This window comes from Gopherus evgoodei, chromosome 4 (genome assembly GCF_007399415.2).
Source record: "Gopherus evgoodei ecotype Sinaloan lineage chromosome 4, rGopEvg1_v1.p, whole genome shotgun sequence".
Taxonomy (NCBI): domain Eukaryota; kingdom Metazoa; phylum Chordata; order Testudines; family Testudinidae; genus Gopherus; species Gopherus evgoodei.
In genome coordinates, this window is record NC_044325.1 from 14,689,010 (window position 1) to 14,714,620 (window position 25,611).

The 25,611-nt window shown below is 42.6% G+C and overlaps 1 protein-coding gene across 6 annotated transcripts; it reads left to right on the forward strand.

Moving 5' to 3' along the window:
• Nucleotides 1–7,395: 7,395 nt before the first annotated feature.
• Nucleotides 7,396–25,425, forward strand: PCNX4 (pecanex 4). 6 transcript variants are annotated; one of them, XM_030558509.1, is made up of 12 exons: nt 7,396–7,480; nt 8,921–9,039; nt 13,052–13,778; nt 14,481–14,660; nt 14,753–15,258; nt 16,109–16,209; nt 16,357–16,479; nt 16,734–17,097; nt 20,933–21,036; nt 21,645–22,696; nt 23,000–23,186; nt 23,734–25,425. In XM_030558509.1, exons 3-12 carry the CDS (start codon nt 13,090–13,092, stop codon nt 23,983–23,985), a joined length of 3,558 nt encoding a protein of 1,185 aa, XP_030414369.1. In that variant the 5' UTR covers nt 7,396–7,480; nt 8,921–9,039; nt 13,052–13,089; the 3' UTR covers nt 23,986–25,425. The 6 variants fall into 6 exon arrangements, with proteins under 6 accessions (XP_030414369.1, XP_030414367.1, XP_030414364.1 ...); XM_030558507.1 differs by lacking the exon at nt 7,396–7,480 and adding an exon at nt 7,756–7,827; XM_030558504.1 differs by lacking the exon at nt 7,396–7,480 and adding an exon at nt 8,125–8,497.
• The last annotated feature ends 186 nt before the right edge of the window (nt 25,426–25,611 follow it).

Below are 25,611 nucleotides of genomic sequence, written 5' to 3' on the forward strand. Positions count from 1 at the left end.
GACTGAAACTCAGAATATCTGCATTCAGTTTCCAATTTTGCCACAGACTGTCTGTGAAGCCTTGAGCAAGTCACTTGGGACCTGATCCAAAGCACATATAAATTAATAAGAGTCTTTCCATTCACTTAATTCGGCTTTGGATCAATCGCTAAATGTCCCCATGCCTCAGCTCCTCACCTGTAAAACAGAAATGCCTGCTTTCTTGCTTCACAGCAAAGTTGTGAGGACAAATTGTAAACTCTTTGGGGCAGAGACCAACTTTTTGTTCTGTGTTTGTACAATGCCAACCACAATCAGGTTCTGTGTGGTCCTTGACTAGGGCTCCTATGCATTATGATAATACAAATAATAAATTATCATTTCTTTATAAGGTGATCAGATATTAGGTTATGGGGGCCTAGAAAGAGCTGATTATGTTGGAAGGTGGTAAGGTGATAGGGAATAGCCAGCATGGATTTGTAAAGAACAAATCATGTCAAACTAATCTGATAGCGTTCTTTGATAGGATAATGAGCCTTGCGGATAAGGGAGAAGCGGTGGATGTGATATACCTAGACTTTAGTAAGGCATTTGATACGGTCTCGCATGATATTCTTATAGATAAGCTAGGAAAGTACAATTTAGATGGGGCTACTATAAGGTGGGTGCATAACTGGCTGGATAACCGTACTCAGAGAGTAGTTGTTAGTGGCTCCCAATCCTGCTGGAAAGGTATAACAAGTGGGGTTCCGCAGGGTTCTGTTTTGGGACCGGTTCTGTTCAATATCTTCATCAACGATTTAGATGTTGGCGTAGAAAGTACGCTTATTAAGTTTGCGGACGATACCAAACTGGGAGGGATTGCAACTGCTTTGGAGGACAGGGTCAAAATTCAAAATGATCTGGACAAGTTGGAGAAATGGTCTGAGGTAAACAGGATGAAGTTCAATAAAGATAAATGCAAAGTGCTCCACTTAGGAAGGAACAATCAGTTTCACACATACAGAATGGGAAGAGAATGTCTAGGAAGGAGTATGGCAGAAAGAGATCTAGGGGTCATAGTAGACCACAAGCTTAATATGAGTCAACAGTGTGATACTGTTGCAAAAAAAGCAAACGTGATTCTGGGATGCATTAACAGGTGTGTTGTAAACAAGACATGAGAAGTCATTCTTCTGCTTTACTCTGCGCTGGTTAGGCCTCAACTGGAGTATTGTGTCCAGTTCTGGGCACCGCATTTCAAGAAAGATGTGGAGAAATTGGAGAGGGTCCAGAGAAGAGCAACAAGAATGATTAAAGGTCTTGAGAACATGACCTATGAAGGAAGGCTGAAGGAATTGGGTTTGTTTAGTTTGGAAAAGAGAAGACTGAGAGGGGACATGATAGCAGTTTTCAGGTATCTAAAAGGGTGTCATCAGGAGGAGGGAGAAAACTTGTTCATCTTAGCCTCCAATGATAGAACAAGAAGCAATGGGCTTAAACTGCAGCAAGGGAGATTTAGGTTGGACATTAGGAAAAAGTTCCTAACTGTCAGGGTAGTTAAACACTGGAATAGATTGCCTAGGGAAGTTGTGGAATCTCCATCTCTGGAGATATTTAAGAGTAGGTTAGATAAATGTCTATTAGGGATAGTCTAGACAGTATTTGGTCCTGCCATGAGGGCAGGGGACTGGACTCGATGACCTCTCGAGGTCCCTTCCAGTCCTAGAGTCTATGAGTCTATGAGTCTATGTTATATTATTGTTAATTTCTGGGAAAATAAAACCAAACTGCAGGAAGGGGATGCGTTTGGACTCCACTTTCTGTGTGAAGGATGTCTGACAGCAGGCTAGGAGAAGAGACAGAGCTTTCTCGGGGGCTGGCTCAAGACTATGGAATGAACTCCCACAGGAAATAAGGAGCATCACAAACCTCCCCGCCTTCTCTAACATAAACATATAGCAGCAGGTGTATATATTATTTTTTAAAAAATGCACAAAACACTTCACTGCACACACTTATCCTCCTGGGAAAGAGGATGAGAGAACAAACACATGACAGATATTAGTCATGTTGCTTAATGCTTTAGTGGGAAGCACTCGTTCTATGGTCATCAGCACAGTACAAGAACCTAGAAAGAACAGAACAGAGGCACTTAAATACAAACTCCTTCCCATTACACAATACTACAATAACTGGCAACTCAGATAGTCTCTTTCACAAAAAGGACTCTCTGAATGTAAATCTGTCTTCTAGGACTATTTGTAGATTGATATCGCCAATAACCCATTTTACCTGATGATGCTGTAGAATTATAATGTTAAGATGTTCCTCCTATAATAACTAACAATATATTTGATGTTATTATGCTTAGGTCTGTCTGGAATTAATTAGTAACGTTAAATTAATTTTTGTTTTTCTTATTTAATTGGTTAATTTACTTTGTTTAAAAATACATTTTAAAAATATTTTAATAAAAAGATGGACCAACATTTACAAACGAAAATTACCTACTAAGGACAACTTTAAATGTGTAGTATACTATGTAAGGCTGACAATAGCTATATTCCTGTATACGTCTGAACACCCATTAACACACCCATACATTGAACATTTTACAATCAATGCTCCTCTTGCAGTGACACCAAACTCTCATCTTCGTTTCTTTCACACCTGATGCCTGATCCACCTAACCCTTACTCATGGGATGAAAGACAGGCAGGAATCAATAGCTTAAGAAGTGCAAACTATGGCTGTCAACATCTTACATTTAGAAAGGTCAATAACAAGGTAAATTTAGAGTAGCCACTGGCCATCTTCTCCTCATCCTTTAATTTCATAACGGGCTTAAGAAGTCTGCAGTATACATTTGCAGAATTCTTAAATTTTAGGAAAACGCTGTACCAATCTATGAAGCCAGTTACAAGTATATGATTTGTCAAATGGCTAAAACTGATTCTTTTTATGTCAATGTTATAATTTCATGATGTGGGCCTAGGAGGTTTGCATACATAGATACATTAGCTCTGTATGTACAGATACTTGAATTGTAGATGTCACATCAATTAAATTTGTGGTTAGATACTACACTGATGAGTGCCTTACAAAAACCAATGGAGAGATGAACACATGGAGTCTTAATGAAGAGTAGAAAATGATGGTCTTTAGTATGCTGCTTGTCTACTAAGGATTTTATACAGTATTTGTCATGCAGATGGTGGATAGGCATAAAGAACAGTAAAAAGAACAGGAGTACTTGTGGCACCTTAGAGACTAACAAATGTATTTGAACATAAGTTTTCGTGGGCAACAGCCCACCTCATCAGATGCATGTAGTGGAAAATATAGTAGCAAGATATATATACACACACACACACACAGAACATGAAACAATGGGTGTTACCATACACACTATAAGGAGAGTGATCAGTTAAGGTGAGCTATTATCAGCAGGAGAGAAAAAGAACTGTTTGTAGTGGTAATGAAAATGGCCCATTTCCAGCACTTGACAAGATGTAAGGAACTTTAGGGGGTGTGTGTGAAATAAACATGGGGAAATAGTTTTACTTTGTGTAATGGCCCATCCACTCCCAGTCTTTATTCAAGCCTAATTTGATGGTGTCCAATTTGCAAATTAATTCCAATTCAGCAGTCTCTCGTTGGAGTCCATTTCTGAAGTTTTTTTGTTGTAATATTGCGACTTTTAGGTCTGTAATTGAGTGGCCAGGGAGATTGAAGTGTTCTCCGACTGGTTTTTGAATGTTATAATTCTTGACGTCTGATTTGTGTCCATTTATTCTTTTACGTAGAGACTGTCCGGTTTGGCCAATGTACACGACAGAGGGCATTGCTGGCACATGATGGCATATATCACATTGGTAGATGTGCAAGTGAGCGAACCCCTGATGGCGTGGCTGATGTGATTAGGTCAAGAATAGTAGAGTCAGCACATCCACTTTGGAGCTGAAAGAAAAGCATTGACTGGTCAAGTGAAATTGAATGTTATGGATAGATAAAGTTGTTTCAAAGACCTCTCTCCATTCCATCTCCCACATAATTACAGTAACTCCTCACTTAAAGTCGTCCTGCTTAACATTGTTTTGTTATTACGTTGCTGATCAATTAGGGAACATACTCATTTAAAGTTGTGCAATGTTCCACTCTTACATCGTTTGGCTGCCTGCTTTCTCCACAGCTGGCAGCCTCCCTTCATCCCCCTCCCCTGTCCAGTGCCTCCCGCCCGCTGGCACACCCCGTGGATCAGCGCCTTCCTCCTCCTCCCCCTGCCTCCTGCTGGTAGCAAGCAGCTGGCTTGTGGTGTTTTGGAGGCAGGAGGGAGGAGTGAGGACTCGGTGCACAGGCTCCCCAATGGAGGCAGGGGGGAAAGAGGAGGAGCCTGCACCAAGTCCTTGCTCCCGCCACCTCCTAAATGCCGCAAGCCAGCTCATTGGATTTGCTTAACATCATTTCACTTAAAGTTGCATTTTTCAGGAACATAACTACAACGTTAAGTGAGGAGTTACTGTACTGCTCGGACAGAGTTAAAGTTGTTTTGGTGTTGCACAGCCAAAAATGCCCACTGTATAGATGTGTATTAATCAACAGTGTGTTACAGTTGGGCAAGAGCTATATAATTAACCTTAGCTGATGAATTCGAGTTTTATATTTGCAGTGCTGAATAATATTTGAACTTACAAGTCGCGACTTAAGTGTTAGCTAACAAATGTTTACTTTGGGAATGCCTATGGTTTTTCTGGTAGTAACTAATGTATCTGAAAATAGCAACAGTAATTTTTTAAAAATATAAATAACAGGATGGAGTAAGGAGACAGCAGGAGTATGTAGATCAGCAAGGTGTTTTATTGGCCTTCCAATCTGTTTGTATCCATCTATTGTCTTATCTTACTGTATGCAGTGTGGCAGTGACCATCTTTTGTTATGTGGTTTGCAGAGTCCTTAGTACAGGTCTGCTCAGGGCTAATTTTAAAGCCTGACCCAGACCCAGACCTAGACCAGACCTGAGCACAGCTGACCCAAATTCCACCCAAGAGTATCGAGTTATTTTCAGATCTGACCTGATCCTGATACTTCCCCCTAAACCTGCTCCCCATGCTCACGATACGTCTCTGGTCACCGCCTGCCCCTGGGGCTGGCGTGACAGCGCCTGCATGGCCCTTCCCTCCCCCCATTGGCCATTGCTGTCACCTCACTGTGGAATGAGAGACGTTGTAACTCATTGGCAAGCTAACTCCGCAGTGCACACAGTGCAGGTCATGGCCAGCAAGAGCAGGGCACGCAATTGCCATCACTCCAACCTCCTGGGCAGGAAGAGAAGATCAGAGCCAACCTGACCCAATCTGAGCCTGAGAAGGTTGGGTTGTTTTCAGAGCTGGCCCAATCCCTGCAGTCAGGTAGCAATGGCCTAGTGCAGTGGTTCTCAAACTGTTGGTCAGGATCCCAAAGTGGGTCACGACCCTGTTTTAATGGGGTTGCCAGGACTGACTTAGACCTGCTGGAGTCAAGGGCTGAAGCCCAAGCCCCACCACTGGGGTCAAAGCCCAAGGACTTCAGCCCCAGGCAGCGGGGCTCAGCTTTACAGCCCGATTGGGGCTTAAGCCTCTGGGCTTCAGCCTTGTTCCTCCCAACCAGGGGCAGTGAGACTCAGGGTATGTCTACATCTACAATTTTGCAGCGCTGGTTGTTACAGCTGTATTAGTACAGCTGTATAGGGCCAGCGCTGCAGAGTGGCCACACTTACAGCAACCAGCGCTGCAAGTGGTGTTAGATGTGGCCACACTGCAGCGCTGTTGGGCGGCTTCAAGGGGGGCTCAGGGAACGCGAGAGCAAACCGGGGAAGGAGACCAGCTTCGCCGCGGTTTGCTCTCGCGTTCCCCGAACCCCCCTGCAAACCGCAGGGAAGGAGATCTGCTTGCACGGGGGTTCGGGGAATGCGAGAGCAAACCGGGGAAGGAGACCAGCTTCGCCGCGGTTTGCTCTCGCGTTCCCCGAACCCCCCTGCAAACCGCAGGGAAGGAGACCTGCTTGCACGGGGGTTCGGGGAACGCGAGAGCAAACCGGGGAAGGAGACCAGCTTCGCCGCGGTTTGCTCTCGCGTTCCCCGAACCCCCCTGCAAACCGCAGGGAAGGAGATCTGCTTGCACGGGGGTTCGGGGAACGCGAGAGCAAACCGCAGGGAAGGAGACCTGCTTGCTCGGGGGTTCGGGGAACGCGAGAGCAAACCGCAGGGAAGGAGACCTGCTTGCACGGGGGTTCAGGGAACGCGAGAGCAAACCGGGGAAGGAGACCAGCTTCGCCGCGGTTTGCTCTCGCGTTCCCCGAACCCCCCTGCAAACCGCAGGGAAGGAGATCTGCTTGCACGGGGGTTCGGGGAACGCGAGAGCAAACCGCAGGGAAGGAGACCTGCTTGCTCGGGGATTCGGGGAACGCGAGAGCAAACCGCAGGGACGGAGACCTGCTTGCACGGGGGTTCAGGGAACGCGAGAGCAAACCGGGGAAGGAGACCAGCTTCGCCGCGGTTTGCTCTCGCGTTCCCCGAACCCCCCTGCAAACCGCAGGGAAGGAGACCTGCTTGCTCGGGGGTTCGGGGAACGCGAGAGCAAACCGGGGAAGGAGACCTGCTTGATTACCAGAGGCTTCCTCAGGTATGCTGGGATACCTGCTTATTCCACGGAGGTCAAGAAAAGCACTGGTAAGTGTCTACACTTGATTACAGCGCTGGATCCTCTACACCCGCGACAAAATGGGAGTACGGCCAGCGCTGCAAACAGGGAGTTGCAGCGCTGGTGATGCCCTGCAGATGCGTACACCTCCTAAGTTGCAGCGCTGTAACCCCCTCACCAGCGCTGCAACTTTGTGATGTAGACAAGCCCTCAGGCTTTTCCTAGCCCCGGGATAGCCTGGCTCAGGCAGTGCTGTAACAAGGGTGAGGCAAATGAGGCACTTGCCTCGGGTGTGCAAAGCAGAGGGGCACAGCTCTATCGCGATCGGCGGCACTTCGGCAGCAGCTCTACCGCCACTGCGTCTTCAGCGGCAATTTGGCGGTGGGTCCCTGAGTCCCTCGCAGAGGGAAGAACCTGCTGCTGAATTGCCGCCGCCGCTTCATTCATTCTTCAGCAGCAGTTCGGCAGCAGGTCCTTCTCTCCGAGAGGGACTCAGGGACCCGCCGCCGAAGAGCCTGGAGCCGGCTCTTGCCTCGGGCACAAAAATTCCTTATTCTGGCTCTGGGCTCAGGCTTTGGCCCCCCTTCCTGGGGTCATGCGGTAATTTCTGTTGTCAGAAGCGGGGAGTTTGAGAACCCCTGCTCTAGAGCCTGGCACAATGTGAGCCTAACTCCTGAGCGGGGCCCCATGATGCCACCAGTGGGTCTATACGGGGCCTTAGGTATGAGGGTGGGGCGGGAACTAACCTATATTTTAACTAAGTGCTAAGAGTGAACAGCGCTTGGTTGGGACCCCGGCTCTTTCTCCGCAGCGAGCCCCAACGGGCATTACAACTAACTACGGTGAGCGGCAGGAACAGCAAAGGCGGGGGCAGGCAGTGCCCCCCACGCCCCTCTCAGCCCCCAGGTGTCCTCTGGGCAGATCCATCCCCCGCCCGGGGCGAAGGCAGGGTCAGGCCCCTTGTGCCCGCAGCACTGCCCCAGGTTGGCCCTACAGAAACCGCCCGCGCGCGGGGGCCGCCGGTTGTACCGACCCTACGGACACAGCCTGGGACTAACGCCCCGGCCACAGCGCCGCCAAGGTGCGGCGCGTGCAGCAGGCAGCCCTGGGCCGTTTCCCCTGGCGGCGCAGCAGGCAGGGCCGAGTCCCCTGACTGAGGGCTGCGTCAGGCGGGAAAATGGCGGCGGCTGTGAGTGGCGGCCGGGGGGAGGGGGACGCAGCTCCCTCCGTCAGCGCGCGGGGCCGGGCAGCCGGAGCAGCGGAGAGAGCGAGCGAGCGAGAGCGGCCCCTGCCGCCGTCGCGTCTGAGCCCCGCACCCCCGCAGCGGCCCAGGCGGAGTGGGAGGATCCCCCGCCAGGCGGTGCCCGCCTCAGTTCGATTCCTGTGGAAACCAACGGGGGCGGAGCGGGGGGATTTGGGCCCCGCGAGCCGCTCCTGGGGCTCGCCCCGCCGACGCCGGGGAGCCCGCGCTGCCCCCAGATACGCGGCTTCCCAAGAGGCGCTGGCCGGGCTGTGCTGCCCTCAGGGCTTGAGCCCCGCACGCGGCAGCCTGGCGCGCTCCCCACGCCGAGCTGGGGTGGCCGGCCTCGGTCTCCACTGGGGCCAAGCCCCAGGGCTGATTGCAGAGCCTGAAAGTGCCAGGGTTTGCGGGGGGTTGTAGGGGCAGTGTCCCTGGCTGGGTGGCCACTGCAGACATTGGCAAGGCACGCAGTCCTGGATGGGGAGCCTGTTGTGCTAGGTGCTGTACAAACACAGAACAAAGAGACGGTGCCGTCCCCAAAGGATATTTGGGATGCTGCTGTGGGAGCTGAGAGTGAGGCGTGAACAGGGCTGGCTCCAGGTACCAGAGCAGGAAGCAGGTGCTTGGAGTGGTTAACGGAGAGGGGGTGGCACATCTGGCTCTTTGGCAGCAATTTGGTGGCGGGTCCCTCAGTTCTTCTCGGAGGGACCTGCTGCCGAAGAATGGAGTGGCGAGGTAGAGCTGCTGCCAGCTTTCTTTTTGTTTTGTTCCCTGCTGCTTGGGGCGGCAAAAACGCTGGACCTGGCCCTGGGTGTGAATGCTGGCCCTAGGACTAAGACTTCGATGTACCCCAGGCCTTGCACTTAAACTTGACCTTATCTTTCTTAGTTTTTAGTACAAAGTCTGTGCAATTTGTAGGTGATCCTTGATCTGACAGAGGTTTGTATGTATGCAGATATGGAGCTGTAGTGTGTTAGATAAGTCTTCCAAAATTGTCATGATCAGTTGCTAATCCAAGTACAAAATCTACTTCTGATTTTAGGGTTTTATATTGCCACCTCCTCATCATGATAGCTGAGCACCTTCCATGAACATTTCATAGCAGTAATTAAGTCCTTGGTGGACTTCATGAAGTCTCTCAGGATTAAAACTCTGCTTGGGGTAAGAGTGTGTTTATTTTTGTATTTATTTTATTTGTTTGTTTATGGTTGGTTGATCTTACTGACTGATAGTTTCATGTGATGAGAGGTGTTGAGTATTGTGGCCTGGTTTGTACTAAGCAGATAACTTTTAAATAACCCCAAAGCCTTATATGACCTAATTTTAAAAATGAAAATTATACAAATATAATCCTATGTTTTGCTGTGAAATATTAGAAGTAGGCATTCATCCACCTCACCCTTTCAGCCTCTCCAAGAAATTTAAAGCTGCACTTAATGATCTAAGCCTTGTAGAAGAAGGATGGTCTCATACATAGGGGCACGAGCTTGGGACTTGGGAGATTAGGGTTCATGTCCTGACTCCACCAATAACTTCCTATGTGACTTTGGTCAAGTCTCTTTGTACCTCTGTTCTCCAACTGTAATATATGGATAACATCTCTCTCTCTACCTCAGAGGGATATTGTGAGGCTAAACACATTAAAAGATTTAATGGTTTTCAGATACTATTGGGTAATGGGGATGATATAAGCAACTGAGAAATATGTGTAGAACTACGCTGGTTATGTCCGATTGTTGTTGTTTGTATTGTAGTAGTACCTAGGAGCCCATTGTGCTAGTGCAAGCAGAACAAAAAGCTGCAACCCCCCCCCCCAAGATCTTGCAATCAAAGTATAAGACAAGGGACAACACATGGGTATAGGTCAGGGGAGTACAAGGAAACAATTAGACAACATTGATCAGTATGATAGGCTGGTATTAGCACTTCAGTGACCTACCTATTGTCAGTCTTTTTGTAGGCATCCCAGCAAAGGACACTAATGAGGTAGCTATTACAGCTATTTGCAGATATTTTGTGGGATGCTTCTCCCAGATGAGGGACAGCATGGGAGAACACACAAAGGTGCTTGTTTGACAATTTAACAAATGACATCATGAGTTGATCAGAGGTGGGAGTTGATGCTTCAGTAATGAAAGAGAGAAAATGGATAGGTTGGAGTTAGACCATGAAGGGCTTTGAAAGTGAACAAAGGTAGCTTATGTTTGATGTAACTGTTGTCATCCAGGCCAGCAGGGTAACCAGGCAATGTGGTCAGCCTAGAACTGTCCACATACTTTAGAAATGCAAACTAAGGGTAGATCCTGCAAACAGTTACTTTTGCTGGGACTCGTGCAGAGGTAACTATACCTACGTAAGCTCCTGTTTGAAGATCTGGCACCAACATATTTATCAATTCAGAGGTCAGATAGAGATGTTTTAGATTACATGGTTTCTCATATTTGTTGGGCTTAAGTCTCTGATTTCTCTTACAAATTTGTTGTTTGTTTTTTTATAGTGCCTTACAATGTTTCTGTCTTGCATTGCACTCGGGTAGGAGGACTGTGTTGTTTATACACACAGATTTTAAATTTTATGCAAGTATGTCTATTTATGCAGAACTTTGTAGTGGAAATATGTTTATTTAACAAATAAAACATTGTTAAATGTGTTTTATTGGTTAATATTTTGTTTATGGTTAGCAAATATATACTTAGAAACAAGAATGCATACTAAACTTGAAACAAATAATAACACTGTGGGAAAACCATAAAATCACAGCTGCCAGGGGAATTTTATTTAAAAAAAAAAAAGTAAAACTTTACCTTTTGGTTTATGTTTCCTTTAAAATTGAATTTCTCTCCTTTACATGCCCCCACAATTTTTCACATATGACCTGGCACTGTTGCACACACAGCACTTTAAAACATGCTATTTAATTTTATTTATAAAAGTTCCAGTGACTTCAGAGCAAGCTTAGAATGTCCTTTATTTTTTTTTTTTCCAAATGTCCCTTTTGAACATTTTTACTAGGGTGTGTCCATATTGCATTTATAAACTGTAGAACTGTTTGTAATGAATGCCTTATCCAGTATCTGTATGATTGGCAGGATTTCCACATTACATTTTAGTTGCTTTCAGACATGATTGCTGTTTTCACCTCAGTTGCAAGGAGAATGCAAATAATACGACAACATGCAAAGTTACAACAGGAGAAAGAAATGTACAGTACTATGTAGAGAGTGCTCTGTGTTATAAGGGCAGCAGATCAACAGTACTTCATGGCTCTACATTTTATTACTGAGTATAATGTATTGATTTAGCCTGATATCTTTTAGAGAAAATGCCATTTATTGACCAGTAACACTAATTTAGAGTATCTTGGTGCCTCTCATTTCCATTATTTCTGATGGAATGTTGTGATGCCCAGTGTATGCTTGCAGACCATGTGACTGTTTCCTTGGTGAATGTAAACTGTACGTTGTGCACTAAAGCACTTAGAAGTATTAAATAGAGTAGTGAGAGGATACATGTCAGTGGCACAAGCACATTTGTTTCTCACTACACCTATAGTGCTGTTAAAAATGGGGTGCAGTTTACTTGTCAGTTAGAAGACAGCTAGTATAAAACACTTTCTGCATTAAATCTTCTAACTATACCTGCAGGTACCTCATTTAAAACAAAAATAGTGAGTTGTTACACAGTAGTTTTTTCTGAGTCCTGTTCTCTAGCCAGGGCCTCAGACTGAGTACTCCTGTCTGTTGCCTCTAGATCCTTGCTTCTGTGATCAGTAAGAGAGGAAAACATACATTTATATCGTTACGTTTGTAGAATACAAATATATCTCCTTTTAAAAGTTTCCTTACCCTTGAATAATAATTCCTTTTGGATGTCTACCTACATTCACAGTTGGCCCAGAAAAAATCCAAATGGAAGCAACAACCCTGTAAATGGTTTGCTGGCCTTGCTGATTCACATAATTAACAAGCATATTCTGAATACATGGTGTGCCTGTTACAATTAGGTCTTCAATTTTTTTCTCCCGGATTACAGATGGGGAATTGCGTATGTCAGCCAATAGCATTCATTGTCTACTTATTACATTTTCAAACAAGCACCTTGTGTGTTCCCCTATGCTGTCCCTCTGTTTTATGGAGTGCCCCATAAAGATCTACAAAGCTACCTCACTGTACTACTTAAAACTCTTGCTGTCAATTTTTTTGTAGGGATGGCAAACAGGCTAGTGGTCTGCTGAGGCCACTGCCCATCGTACTGACCAATCTTGTCGCATTTGTTTACATGTACTTCCCCATCTGTGTCTTATCTTTACTTTGATTGTAAGCGTCTCAGCCCGCTGCTGGTCTGGGGTCCCGACTGCCGGCCCCTTGCCAGCCGGGGTCCTGGCCACCGGCTCTGCTCAGCCCGCTGCTGGCCTGGATGGACGGAACCCAGGCTGAGCAGGGCCGGCAGCCGGGACCCTGGCTGGCAAGGGCCGGCGGACGGAACCCCAGACTGGCAGCAGGCTAAGCAGCTCAGCCTGCTGCCAGTCTGGGGTTCCACCTGCACTGCCAATCTGGCATGAAAAACCTCTTACTGGCATGCAAAATCTTAAATTAATGAAGACTTGGCACACCAATTCCCAAAGGTTACTGACCCCTGATCTAGACAGCCCTAGTTTTACAGGGAACTCAGTGTGGAACTCCTGTACGCACATGGGTCCTCACTGAAATCGATGGGTTTCTTCCTGGACATGGGTGGCCTCCCATTTGAAAGTCCTTGGGGGATCAAGGCTTAAATCATAAGTTGGAATGGGGCTAGATGTAAATTTCAATTCTAGACAAGTGCTCTGTCGTGAAGGTAAACAATTCATTTTATTAATTCCAAAGAGTAGAGGCCATGTTAAATTAGTCCTATAATTCTTCACATAAATTCTGCAATGGTCAGTATATTCTGTATTTTAAAATATGTTGTAATTTTTTCCCCTATTTTAACAGTTTACTTATAGTCGTTAAAGTTCAGTGTATTCTGCAGATAGGATAGATGATGTCTCCTGAAATTAACAACGTGAGAATTCCATATGATTTTACAAATGAAAACAGGACAAAACAATTATCTTTATTGCCTACTTGTGAAGTTTTGAATGTGTCATTTAGTAACACTACCTTATTTTTCTTTATCTGTTGTTGTGTTACAGGAAAGATGGGACTCATCCAAGATTCCTGAGTAATAAGAATGGGTCCAGATGTACCTCTCCTGAATGATTACAAACAGGAGTTCTTCTTGAAGCGCTTTCCACAGACTGTTTTGGGTGGTCCCCGATTTAAATTAGGCTACTGTGCGCCTCCTTACATATATGTGAATCAGATCATTCTTTTCCTGACACCATGGGTTTTGGGAGGAATAGGAACACTTTTGTATCAGTTAGACATTATGAAAGACTATTACACTGCTGCACTTTCAGGAGGACTGATGCTTGTTACAGCACTTATTCTCCAGATGACAAATCTGTATGCAAGACAGAAAACAGTGACAGTAGAAAGAATGCAAATTCAGAATACCCTAAGGGATGAAGATGAGTATGAATTTTCCAGCTGTGTGGGTTCAGAGACAGTTAAATTTATTATTCCAGGCAAGAAATATATAGTCAACATTGTTTTTCATTCCTTTCTTGCTGGGGTAATGTGTGGGTTGGGAACTTGGTATTTGCTGCCAAACCGAATAACCTTGCTGTATAGTAACATTGGAGGAACTGTTGTGATCTTTGTGTTTGGATGGGTAACTATTTGTATAGGAGAATATTCTTTAATCATAAACACAGCTACAGAGACAGCTACTTTTCAGGCACTGGATACTTATGAAATTACTGCTCTGATGAGACCGTTCTATATTTTTGTCTTTATTGCAGTGGATCTTGCACACAGGTAAACTTCTGTCATGTTTATATAACTTTAATGTTGGCTTATATCTGCAGTTTGTTGGTAAATGCTATGAAATAACTCTCTTGAAAGATTTGTATTAGAGATGTAAGTCAATTGTATAATTTTCCAGGCTGCTTCTGGATTTTTCCAATAGAACTTAATGCTTTTATTTTGCTTTTGTAGAAAATTAAGAACTTAATAGCTTTCAAGAAAAGTTTCGCGGGGACTGAGAGGTTATAAGGTTAGGATAGTTAAAATGGTTACCCTCAGTCTTAAATTCAGTACTATTGGAAGTAACTGTTTGCCTCGCTGTCCTTTTAAGGATCAGTTATCAAGCAATATATTTTTACAGCTTTTAAATATCTTAAAATATTTATACCAAATATAGTACTTTTAAATTAGAGGTAGGCCTGATTTGGAATTATAGATTCAAACACTGAACTTCAGAAAAATTTAGGTATGGATTTGAACTTTGGGCTTCTCGTTGTTGTCAGTCTGATAATGTCCAGGCAGTAATTTAAGTATATTTATTTTTGTGGGTTGTGTTTTGTTTTTTTTTTTCAAAGTCTGACTATATTCTGACATTTGAATATGGGATACATAACTTTTATACTTCTGAATGTATCGTGTGTTAAACTTGAAATGCATCTATACACACAGTATCTTCCTTTCATAGGAGTCAAATACATTTCCTTTTCCATCCAGGTTTACTGTTAACATACCAGTTTTAGAACAGACAAACCAGATTTTGCACATCATATTTCTATTTTTGCCATTTTTATGGGCATTGGGGATTCTGCCCCCACTTGATGCACTTTTTCTGTGGGGAATGGAACAAGTGTTGGAGTTTGGCCTAGGAGGTTCACCCGTGTCAAGTAATACAAGGTAAATTTTATTGACATAATGATCAAATATAACATTGTAGTTTGTAACCTATTTTCTTTTCAATCAAATCTTTTTTTTCCCCCCCTTTTCAGGTTGTTAGTAATGTTTCTCATTTCCACTGGAACAGCTATAGCGTCATATTTCATTCCCAGCACTGTTGGTGTGGTCCTCTTCATGACTGGATTTGGGTTCATACTCAGTCTTAACCTGAGTGAGATTGGTCTAGCCTTCAAGCACACCGTGAGCAGCCATTTAGCTTCCAACAAGTCTAAGTCCAGTGGCCCTAGGATACACTCTGTGTGGAGGGAATTCTTCTATTTGACTGTCTTGACATTGGCTCTCATAGAAGCCAGCTTGCTGCATCACTTTGCTGGTTTTTCAGCATTTTCCAAAGCCAGTCCCCAGGCTATAGTGAGTTACATTCTGATCATATTACTTATAGTTATGTGGCTTCTTAGAGAGATTCAGGGAGTGTACTTGTTTGGAATCTTCCGAAACCCTTTTTATCCAAAGGATGTCAGGACTGTGACCACGTTCATGGAGACTCAAAGAAGGCTTATGAAAGTTGGTGTTGTCAGAAGGATTTTACTAACACTAGGTAGGAATACCTTCTATATACTATATGTAACATGATTAAAACATGGCAATAACATTTCTCTATGTGAGTTAAAATGTATGTGCTAAGAAAATTTAAATGGCTTGAAGTTTTACTTGTAGCTTTGTATGCACAATTAATGGGTTCAGATTTTCAGAAGTGACTAGTGATCTAGAGTGCATGAATTTTAGGGTGCTCAATTTGAGGGACTGACTTTGAGTGTGAGTGCTCCATGCTTTCTGAAAACCAGCCGCCTTTAAGGAATGTAGGTTTGGAACCCCAAAATCACTGGTCACTTTTGAAAATCTTTGCTATAACTTTGATAAAATAATTCTAAAAGAAAACTGTTTTGACCCTGGAAGTCAGTCAAAATATTTGTTCCTTGCAACTTCCTAATTAAAGTTCTAATCCTACTTCCATTGAAGTCAATAGCACATTTTCCACTCTCTTCTATGGAACCAAAATTTGGCCCAGATTGAGTTTGTTTGTGTTGATCTACCAGTTTTGGGACATAATCCTGCAGTGCTTATTCACATGTTTCACTCATTTGAGTATTTCCATTAACTTCAGAGAGACTAATCACAAGTTAAGCATGGGCGAACGTGCTTGCAGGAATGGGCCCTTTGTGTTAAAATGCCACCTAATTTTAACCTTTTTTTTTGAGGGGAAGAGGGAAGTTCATGAAGAAAATTAGTGGTTTAGTGGAGGCAATTCCCATTCACAAGCTAAGATTTCCATTCTGCAGTGAGCTCACTGCAGGATTTGGAGCCAATTTATGGACTTTGGTAGAAATTGCAAAGAAAAAATGTTGATATTTCTCTCGTGTTTTCTTTTCCTTTTTTTTAAATTGCAGTGTCTCCATTTGCTATGATAGCATTTCTTTCATTAGACAGTTCCCTACAAAGTCTCCATTCTGTATCTATTTGCATTGGATTCACAAGAACCTTTAGAATGGTAATTTTAATTTTTTTCTAATTTGTTACCTTGTAAAATAATTTTTTTCCAAAAGAAATAAGAAGTGACTTGGAAGAAATACTCCAGGTCAAGAAGAGGGAGAAAGGGCAGATGCTTGGTACAACAAATAATCAGTCTCTGTTTTAGGTTTGGCAAAATACAGAGAATGCCCTGTTGGAGATGGTGATTGTATCGATAGTGCAGATGTTGCTATTTAATACAGATGTGTGGTGGAACAGAAGCCTTGATACAGGAATCAGACTCTTACTGGTAAACCTAATTTTAATTTTGATTAAGCAGCTAGCTATTGCATCCTATTCTTTTCTTGCCCACTTCTTCCAAAATTAGGGCTCAGGGCTTATGAATATGGAGACTGAAACTCTGTAGACGTGGATTCTCTCTTGGTTTAATAATTAATGTTAAGTGTACTAAATAAAACTATGTAAACCTGAAAGAGCTCTAGCAATGCTGAATGTGACCAGATACCTAAGAAAAATATTTGATTATTGTATGTATCTCAACAGGCTGGTGTCATTCGGGATCGATTACTTCAGTTGATCTCAAAACTGCATTTTGCTGCAGCTGTTCTCTTGACATCATGGACAGAGAAAAAGCAACGTCGGAAGTCTACTGCCACCTTAATAACACTCAACATTGTTTTCTTCCCAATTGTATTGGCCTTCATCGCTGTCTCTGCACTACTTTCTTCCCCCATGCTACCGCTCTTCACTCTACCAATATTTTTAATTGGGTTTCCTAGACCTATCCGAAGCTGGCCTGGACCTGTGGGTGCAACAGCATGTGTTTGTTCAGATACCATGTACTACCAGCAAGTGGTTCCGAGTCTGGCTGCTGCACTGCAGTCTGCACTAGCATCTGGTAGTCTCGGTAGGTAAACTGTAGCTGTATAAAATAATTTGCAGATAATATAGTTAAATGCTTTAATCTGTGTAGCCTCTATTGGAGAACATTGTGATTTTTCAACCTCTGCATTAAATAAATGCACTCACTACCTAGATTAAAACTTAAACAGTGCAGAGTTCCAGGGCTTATTCAGCTAAGAAAAAAATAGGTGGTTTCTGACCTTGCTGCATTCTCTTAATAGAGAATGCTATGATCTAATACAGTGACACAGTGGTGGCAAAACTATGTTGCACTTGGCATTCCTTATTTTGAACAAGAGAGGATGTCTTTCTAAAAGATCTACCTAGGTTTAACTTAAATCTATGGGCTTAATACATGAACCACTTGGTAAAATTCTCTGGTCTGTTATGCAGGAGATGAGGCTAGAGGATCATAACAGACCCTTCTGGCTGTAAAATGTTACAAAAGATTGTGGCATGTATTTATTTATTTTTAATGATACTAAAAGAAAAAAAAAACAAGATTTTTTTTTCTCCGCCAAAGAAAACATAATTGCTGAAATTGCAAGAAATTCTTTTGAGAAACACTTGGCACACGTAGCCAGAATACTCAAGAGCATGTTGCCCTGCTGATAAGTTATGAGTATTTACTTTTGCTATCTTACACTGATGGCTAGTAAGGGAGGCATCTTAGCATTCAAAGGTAATTGAATCTAACTTCATTCACTCTTTTTCGGAGGAAGAGATAAATGCAGAAACTTTTGTCAACAGCCCTATGCGATGGTTTTGGTACAAGGGCTGAAGAGACTTGAAGTAATTGTTGGAAGCATCCCCACTCCCAGTTCACTCTTCCAGTAAATAAGAGAACATCTTCCTTATTGCTACTATGAAAGTGCACTGTTGTGGCACTCGTGCCTCAGTTTCAATATTTTTTTAAAAATAGAAAAAATTACATGCTTTTTAAAGGGATAATCTGAATGGACATCTCCAAGCAAGAGATCATGTTAGGATTTCAGATCATTTAAAGATGAAGCGACAATGCTTTATGTGCCACTATTTTAATTTAAAAATAAAAACCTAAACTACAGAGAGGACTTTTAGTAGCTTTGACAGCCCAAATTTTAAAATAATCTTTGCAAAAAGGTAGCAAGACAGTGCACTTTATTAGCACAGTGGAATATAAGGTTATTTTTAGTTTTAACTATAAGCTAATGGCTGGTTTTACTGATTTGTGTTTTATAACATTCTGAAAGTAAAATCACTGTACAAGTCAAAGATGATTTGAACGTGAGTGAGGATGCAAATGAACAATGTGCTGGCAGCAAACATGCATTGTCCTGTTTTGCAATATCACAGATGTGCTGGAGAAGTGACAGCTGACTAATCTAAGGCCTGAATTAAGGAAATCAGTTAGATAGCAAGTTTACCATCACCTTTTTACATCGAAACAAAGAGTAGAGGAAAGCAATGTGATGTTTCTGTGGGAGGGAGAGCAATCTACTGGCTAAAGCAGTGAGCTTGATTTCAGGACTTTTAAGTGCTAGCATTGCCATTAACTTGACATGTGCAAGTCATTTATGCCTTAATTTTCAAGTGCCTACTAATTTTGGTTGTCTCGGGTTTTTTTGTAGTACCCAACTTGATATCGAGGCCCTGATTTTTATTCCTAGTGGTGCTAAGGAACAGCAAATTCCATTGGAGCTGTGGGTGCTTAGTGCCTCTGAAAATTAGTCTGTTAGAGTTTCAGGTGGGACATCCAAAAAATGGGTACCCTTGCAAAATTTAGGCCTTAACATCTGCTTAAACATCCGTAAAGCAGACATGATAATACCTCACAGGTGGATTGAGGTTTAATTGATATTTATAAAGCATTTTGAGATCCTTAAATAAAAATGCCATAGAAGCACAGCTGCTTATTATTAATACTGTCATAAATGAGTGTTTGGGGACTGTGGTGACAGGCACTTTAGAAAAGTCTTAAATAGATAAAGGATGACTTAAGCATTCCCAAACTCTCTTACGAATCAGGTAATTTAGAAAAAAATGCAATTGTCTTGCAGGAGTTTTTCCCTTCTAACTGAGCAAGTAAAGATTAACTATGGAGGTGGTGTATTACAAAAGCATGTCTTAATGGTTCTTGGATGCAGGTTTAATAATTTAGAAATTGGGAGCCCATGTATGAAGTCTTATTCGGTTATTGTTCTCTTCTTCACTCTCCATTACCAAAAAATATGATGTACTACAGTGATTACAGACTCATAGTGAGGAGGGCTAATATAGGGTCTGTTGGCTGGAAGACTGTTCTTTTTTAACATTTTTAATCGGGTATATTCCGCAGTCATACACGTGTGGAACTCCAGTTGATATAAGTGGGCATGCTGTGCGGGGAATGACTGCCAAAAAGAACTCTTTTAAATGTTTAGTTATTCTGTTGAACATGTTCCTTGAATTACAGAGTTTTGTTTCTTCCTCTTCCTTTTCCCTGCAGCCTGACCCTCTGCTGCTGGGGGAGTCTCTGAATTCCCTTTTGTGTACACATTGATTTTTCACAAAAGCAAGAAATCATGGGAGCTTTCTGTTGGCTGAGAAATGCTGCGTATGACTCCTTTCAGAGCCCACTGCTGCTGCAAAAAAACATGCTGAATTAATTTAAAAAGTTGCAAGGCATGCCTTCCTCTGTCTTATCTTCAGGATCATCAGCCTTGCTGATACAGGGAGTAATAGAAGAAACATGATCCTACACTTTAAGAAGTCTGCCCCCTTTCCTATATTTCTCTCTCATCCCATTCCCACCTTCCTTTTGGAATATTTTAAGTACCTTGCACTTCTTTGCTATTTCTCACTTATTTTATCTGTGGCTCCCTCTGTCTCCATGCCCCACAGTTCTGTTCCTTGCTCTGCCCAAGACTCAACTGTGTGATCTTGGACCAAGCCACTTACTTCACTTGCCTGTTGTAAAGAGGTTAACATCTCATAAGGTTGTCATGAAGCTGAATTAATGTTTGGAAAGCACTTTGAGATGCTCTGCTGAACGGTTCTATAGACGTGCATTGTAGTAGTATTATACAGCTTATGTATATATGTAACCCTGTAGGCAAGAAGATTAACTTGGTTTCCACTAATTTTTCCCAGCTTGCCTCATCATTTATATTTACACTACCTAAGTGTTTCAGAATGTACTGTAGTCATTGTTCTGGACACAGTATTTGGATCCAGATTTGCACCTTACTTGCTTTGGTTTCTATTCTTGACCCAACACAAGGTAGTTTAATATAAGCAGCAGTCCATAATCTAACTAAAGTTGTGGACGCTAATGCACAAAGGCTCAATCTATACTGAAGAAAGTATGGCAAAAAGCAGTGCTTGGAAAACTCTCTGTGTACACAAATTCACCAAATATTTCAAGATGTTTTACAAGTTCTGGCTGTAACATCCAGAAATAGGTCTCCAGCTCAACCAGTGTAGTCTACAGTAATTCCTTTATATTGCAAGAGGAAACCACAAGCATTGCAACTGCCCTAGTTCTGCTGGCAATTCTAACCCCATTCCACAAGGCAATGTCTCATACTGGCAAGTTGCCCCAAAGCTCCAGCTAGTAACGGTTGCGGGCACTATGAGATATGTACATCAAGAAGCCAGGAATTCACTGAAGTAACACCTGTGCTGTGCTTGGCCAACCCAAACTGGTTCTGGCAGGATCAGTGTTGCTGTGTAAATGTGCTGGGCTGTTGCAAGGACATCACAGGCCACAAACTATTTCATATAAGAGTGTCTTTGCAATGGTTTCCTCAATGTACAGAAGAAACCTTAATCAACAGAATTGAACAGTAAAAGTTAACTTTTTCTGCATCTTTTTTTAGGTCTCTCTTCACCTGGATCACACTATTTGTGCCGTTTTCAGGACAGACTGATGTGGATATTAGTACTAGAAAGAGGCTTCACATACTGCTGTGTTAATATTAAGGTGAATATTTACTGAAAACTTACCTAGTCATGTTTTGGAGAAACAAATTTGTTTCTGTGGAACTTCCTGTAATAGCACAAGTAACACAAGTTAGGTTACATAAGGTTAATATATTCTGGGTGTGGAGCTAATTTAGTTTTGCAACTGATAGGGTATTTTGTGCTGCACCGTTAAGTCCGTAATAATACATTTGAAATGATCTGAAGCACATAAGCAAGTTATGACATAGAAGAAGGGTGGGTGGCGGGGACTACTAAATTAGCAAGTACGGAAGTACTGTATCACTCGTCCTGTGGATCAAGACATTGTTTTTAAAAACAACTGTATATGGTTGATCTGTAAGGAGCAAAGGTAACATGGCAAATAATATGCAAGGTTCTAAAGAAAGTTCAGATTTATCGTGTCTGACTACAGATGTTAAATACAATCTTAGATCATATGATAGGTGCTATAAAAAGAAAATCTTAGCTTCATTGGTGCCAGAAATATTAGAAATGGAAGTGTGTCTTCAATTGCTGGAAATAATTTTTAATACAAGAAAATAGTATTTGTTAGCATTGCTTGTGCAGCCAAAGAGCAAAGATGACTTGTTTCCATTTGTGCTATAGGGGCTAGAATTGCAGGAAACTTCCTGCCACACTGCAGAAGCACACAGAGTGGATGAAGTTTTTGAAATGGCCTTTGAACACCAAGAGCATGCAGAGACTTTCTCTCTCAATCATCATTTTGGAAACATTTTAACCCCTTGTACCGCTCTACCTGTGAGACTGTATTCTGATGCCAGGAATGTCTTGTCTGGAATCATTGATTCACAGGAGAACTTAAAGCAACTGAAAGATGATTTCCTTAAAGTGCTTGTATGGATACTTGTCCAGTATTGCTATAAAAAATCAAAAATGTGCGAGAAGCTGGACAAAACAACCAAGAACAAAGAAGGGTCATTTCCATTAACCCAGCCCAAAGCATTTGACAGTGCAGTAGAAAAACTCAGGCCCATAAAGGATGAAGATAGCTTTAGTGTAGATACAATTGCGGATTGGACCGATGATAGTGATCTTTTTGAACTTGACCCCAGCAGAACAAGAGAGAGAAAAGAAACCGAGCCATTGGAAGCTGCACCTAGAACACTTTTGTCTGTTCCAGGGTCAGTAGAAATGGAGAGCGCAGTTGGTGCTCTGCAAGAGACAGCACCTGAAGATAAACTCTACAAAGCTGTTGTGCTTGGACTCCCTGCTGTAGACAAAGGAAAGAAGCAGGAAGTTGTAAGCTTACCTTTAGTTGAATTTAGCTGCTCTTACTCTGAGTTGCTAAGCATACCTGAAGAGTGGAGAACTGCACCCATACCTACTTCCAAACTTAATGAGAAGAGGCAGAGGTTTCCAGAAGACTGGTACCATTTTGTTTTGAGTCAACTGGATTTTTTTCATTTGAAAGAAAAACCTTCCAATTTACTTGAAGACATTACTAAAGATAAAGCTCTGAAAGAGTTGTATGTCCATGGTGTATTGTCTTGTTGTTTTGGTTTGTTTGGACTAGACAATACAGTTCCTGCTCCTAGTCATGTATTTAGAGCGTACACTGGTGGCATTCCCTGGTGTGTTGGTTTGGATTGGCTAACTGGAAAACCAGAGCTGTTCCAACTAGCACTGAAAGCATTCAGGTAAAAAGCCATGTGTATTATAAAACAGCATAATGCTGTCGGAAGAGAGTATTTGGCTTTCAGAGCTGGCTTTAAACTATATGTAGTGAAGAGAGATTTGCTATCTAAGTGACAGTAAATCACCATATTCATTGAATATTTTGCATTTTCTATGATCAATCAGTAGTGCCCATGTTTGAGCTAACTGAAACAACTATAACAACCTGTAAGTGGGTTATCATAGCTACATTGCTCTTGATAACTGCTTTGTCCCTCTCTCTGAAGTTTATACTTACTCTGGACATTCTGTTATGCATCTTTCAGATATACGTTTAAGCTCATGGTTGACAAAGCAAGCCTGGGTCCAGTAGAGAATTTCAAAGAGCTGATTAACTATCTGGAAGAATATGAAAGTGACTGGTACATTGGTTTAGTATCAGATATTGAGTGGCAACAAGCAGTTTTACAGGAAAAGCCATATCTTTTTTCTTTGGGACATGATCCTAACATGGTAAGGGGAGAAACAAAATGCTAGCAAGCAACATTAATGTGTTTTTTCCATTGCTCTTTATTTTAATGTGCATCTTACTTCCAAGACTTTACAGAGAACTTTAAATCCAAAGAACAAGTGAATGCTTGACAAAATTTGGCATTAGTACTGCAGGAAATTCCTAGACAGCTGTTCTGCAAATGCAGCAGCATTTGTTAACTATGACATGGGGATAGTCAAGCATCCAGCCATTAAAGATTCAACAGTTCTAGTGAATATATGCAACAGCATAGTCTGGAGGCCTATACGCCTTTCATCTTACACTAAATATTAGGAAGAGACCAGTGCATGTGACACTATTTGGTTCAAGGCACTGCAGTGTTGAAAGTCTCACTTGTTAAATTGCAGTCTCCAGTTTCGCCTGTTGTTGAAATTATGGAAGAAGCAGTTTTAAAAAGACAGTACCCAGAATGATGCTAACTATTCACTTTATGCTCTGTAACTGAAACATTTATATTTGTCTGAATTCTGTTAGTGTACTGAAAATTAAATGTTTTTTCTTTCAAAGGGAGTTTACACCAGCAGAGTGCTTACCCTTCAGGAATTGTTAGTGCAGGTTGGGAAGCTCAACGACGAAGCTGTGCGAGGTCAATGGGCAAATCTTTCATGGGAGCTGCTGTATGCTACCAATGATGATGAAGAACGCTACAGTATACAAGCTCACCCAGTCCTTCTGAGAAACCTTACTGTGCAAGCAGCAGACCCACCGCTTGGCTACCCTGTTTATTCATCTCCATCTCTCCATGTGCCTTTGTTGTAGGCTGTTGAATTGTAAGGTGGTTTTTTTGTATTTCCTATCTGTAAGTAGGAAACCAAACACTAATGCTGCATTTGTACAACTAGAAATATGAAGATCTCATTGAGTGGCATTGGACGGCAGTTGCCAAACCAAGGAAACCTAATTTGCACAGAAAAGGTGCTAGCTGGAGGCAAGAACTTTAGAATCTTGTTTTTTCACTGCTGGAACTACCTAAACCCCTTTCCCTGTGTGGCTGCCACACGTGTCTTGATCTCCACTTCAGAGAAGAGAGACTTAGCTCTGGCCACTAACTGTTGTTGGTGCATTTTTATTTTTTTTTTAATATAGCTCGACAGGTGACTTGCATTCATAGGCAGGTTACAACTGTAGAGTTGGTAAGTAAAGTGTACATATGAATATTTATATGAAATTATTCTGATCATTTTATATATTGATGTATTTTGATTTTATTAGAACTTGTTATGTATAACTTCAGATCATTTTATTTAATGTGTATTACCAGCTGCCCTTTCACAAAGGAAGCCTTGGCGTGTTTCTATAAAAGTGCACACTAGCTACACTCCAGGCTTCCCCTCCTCCAGTGTAAACAAACCATTATGGGGCTGTATGTAGGCAGGGGGGTAGTTCAGGATGCAGGAGGGCTTCCCCCTTGCAGTCCCCCCTCCCCACAGCTCCCTCCCAATTCCACCCCCAGCTTTAGCCCCGTGGAGGGCAACAGGGCCCTGGACTTCAGCTGGGCAATCTATGTGTGTAAAGCTATTACACTTGAACCTGTTTGACTGCCCAAGCCCTTCAGCAGAGTAGTCAGACTCTTCCACTTTCCTGGGTACTAACAGGAAGGAGATGTTCTTGCAGGAGGTGGAGTCCTTACTGACTTGGTGTCCAAGACAGCTGAGACATTTAGAACTGATTACCTGAGCAGAAATCTGCTAAAAGGAGAGGGGGCTCAGCTAACAATTACTTCTCCCTTATGTAAAGAAGGGAAGTGCCTTCCCCTAAACAATGCAGGGCTAAGGGGAAAGCCACAAGCCTGCTGCATCCCCTACTATCCAAACTGATTAGATGTGTGCACAACTTATCCAGCTTCAGTGCTGCCCTTCTAGAGTAGCCCTCACAAGCAATAAACACACTTCCCCCCTTCATAGCTTGGTTGATATTGGTCCTGAATGTCAGCCCCTGGTGCAACCAGCTTATGGGGCATGAGGCTTTCAGGCTCCAGGAAGGGAAGAATCTGGGCTGGTGGGTGGGGTCTGTAAGGTGTCAGAATGGTAGAAATAGGATCAAGTAGTTTATGCTGTTTAGGTACCCTCCAAATACAGGGTAAACTCATGGCAGCAGAAAGATCACAATAGGGTTCCTGTCCTACTACTATTGTTTTTATAAACCTAAAGAATGAATTTATGGAAGGCCCTGCAACATTAAAGCAGATATGTTTACAGACATGCTTTTATTCAAGAAATGTTCTTACAGTCACATTAAGTTGCATTTGTCAGGTTACACGATAGCAAAAATGTAAGGAATAATTAAAAATATAAAGGCCTTAACTTGCAAAGATTAATAGAGGACAGAACTCCCCCAGCTACAGCTACTGCTTTGGTTTAGAATCCTGTGGCACCTTATAGACTA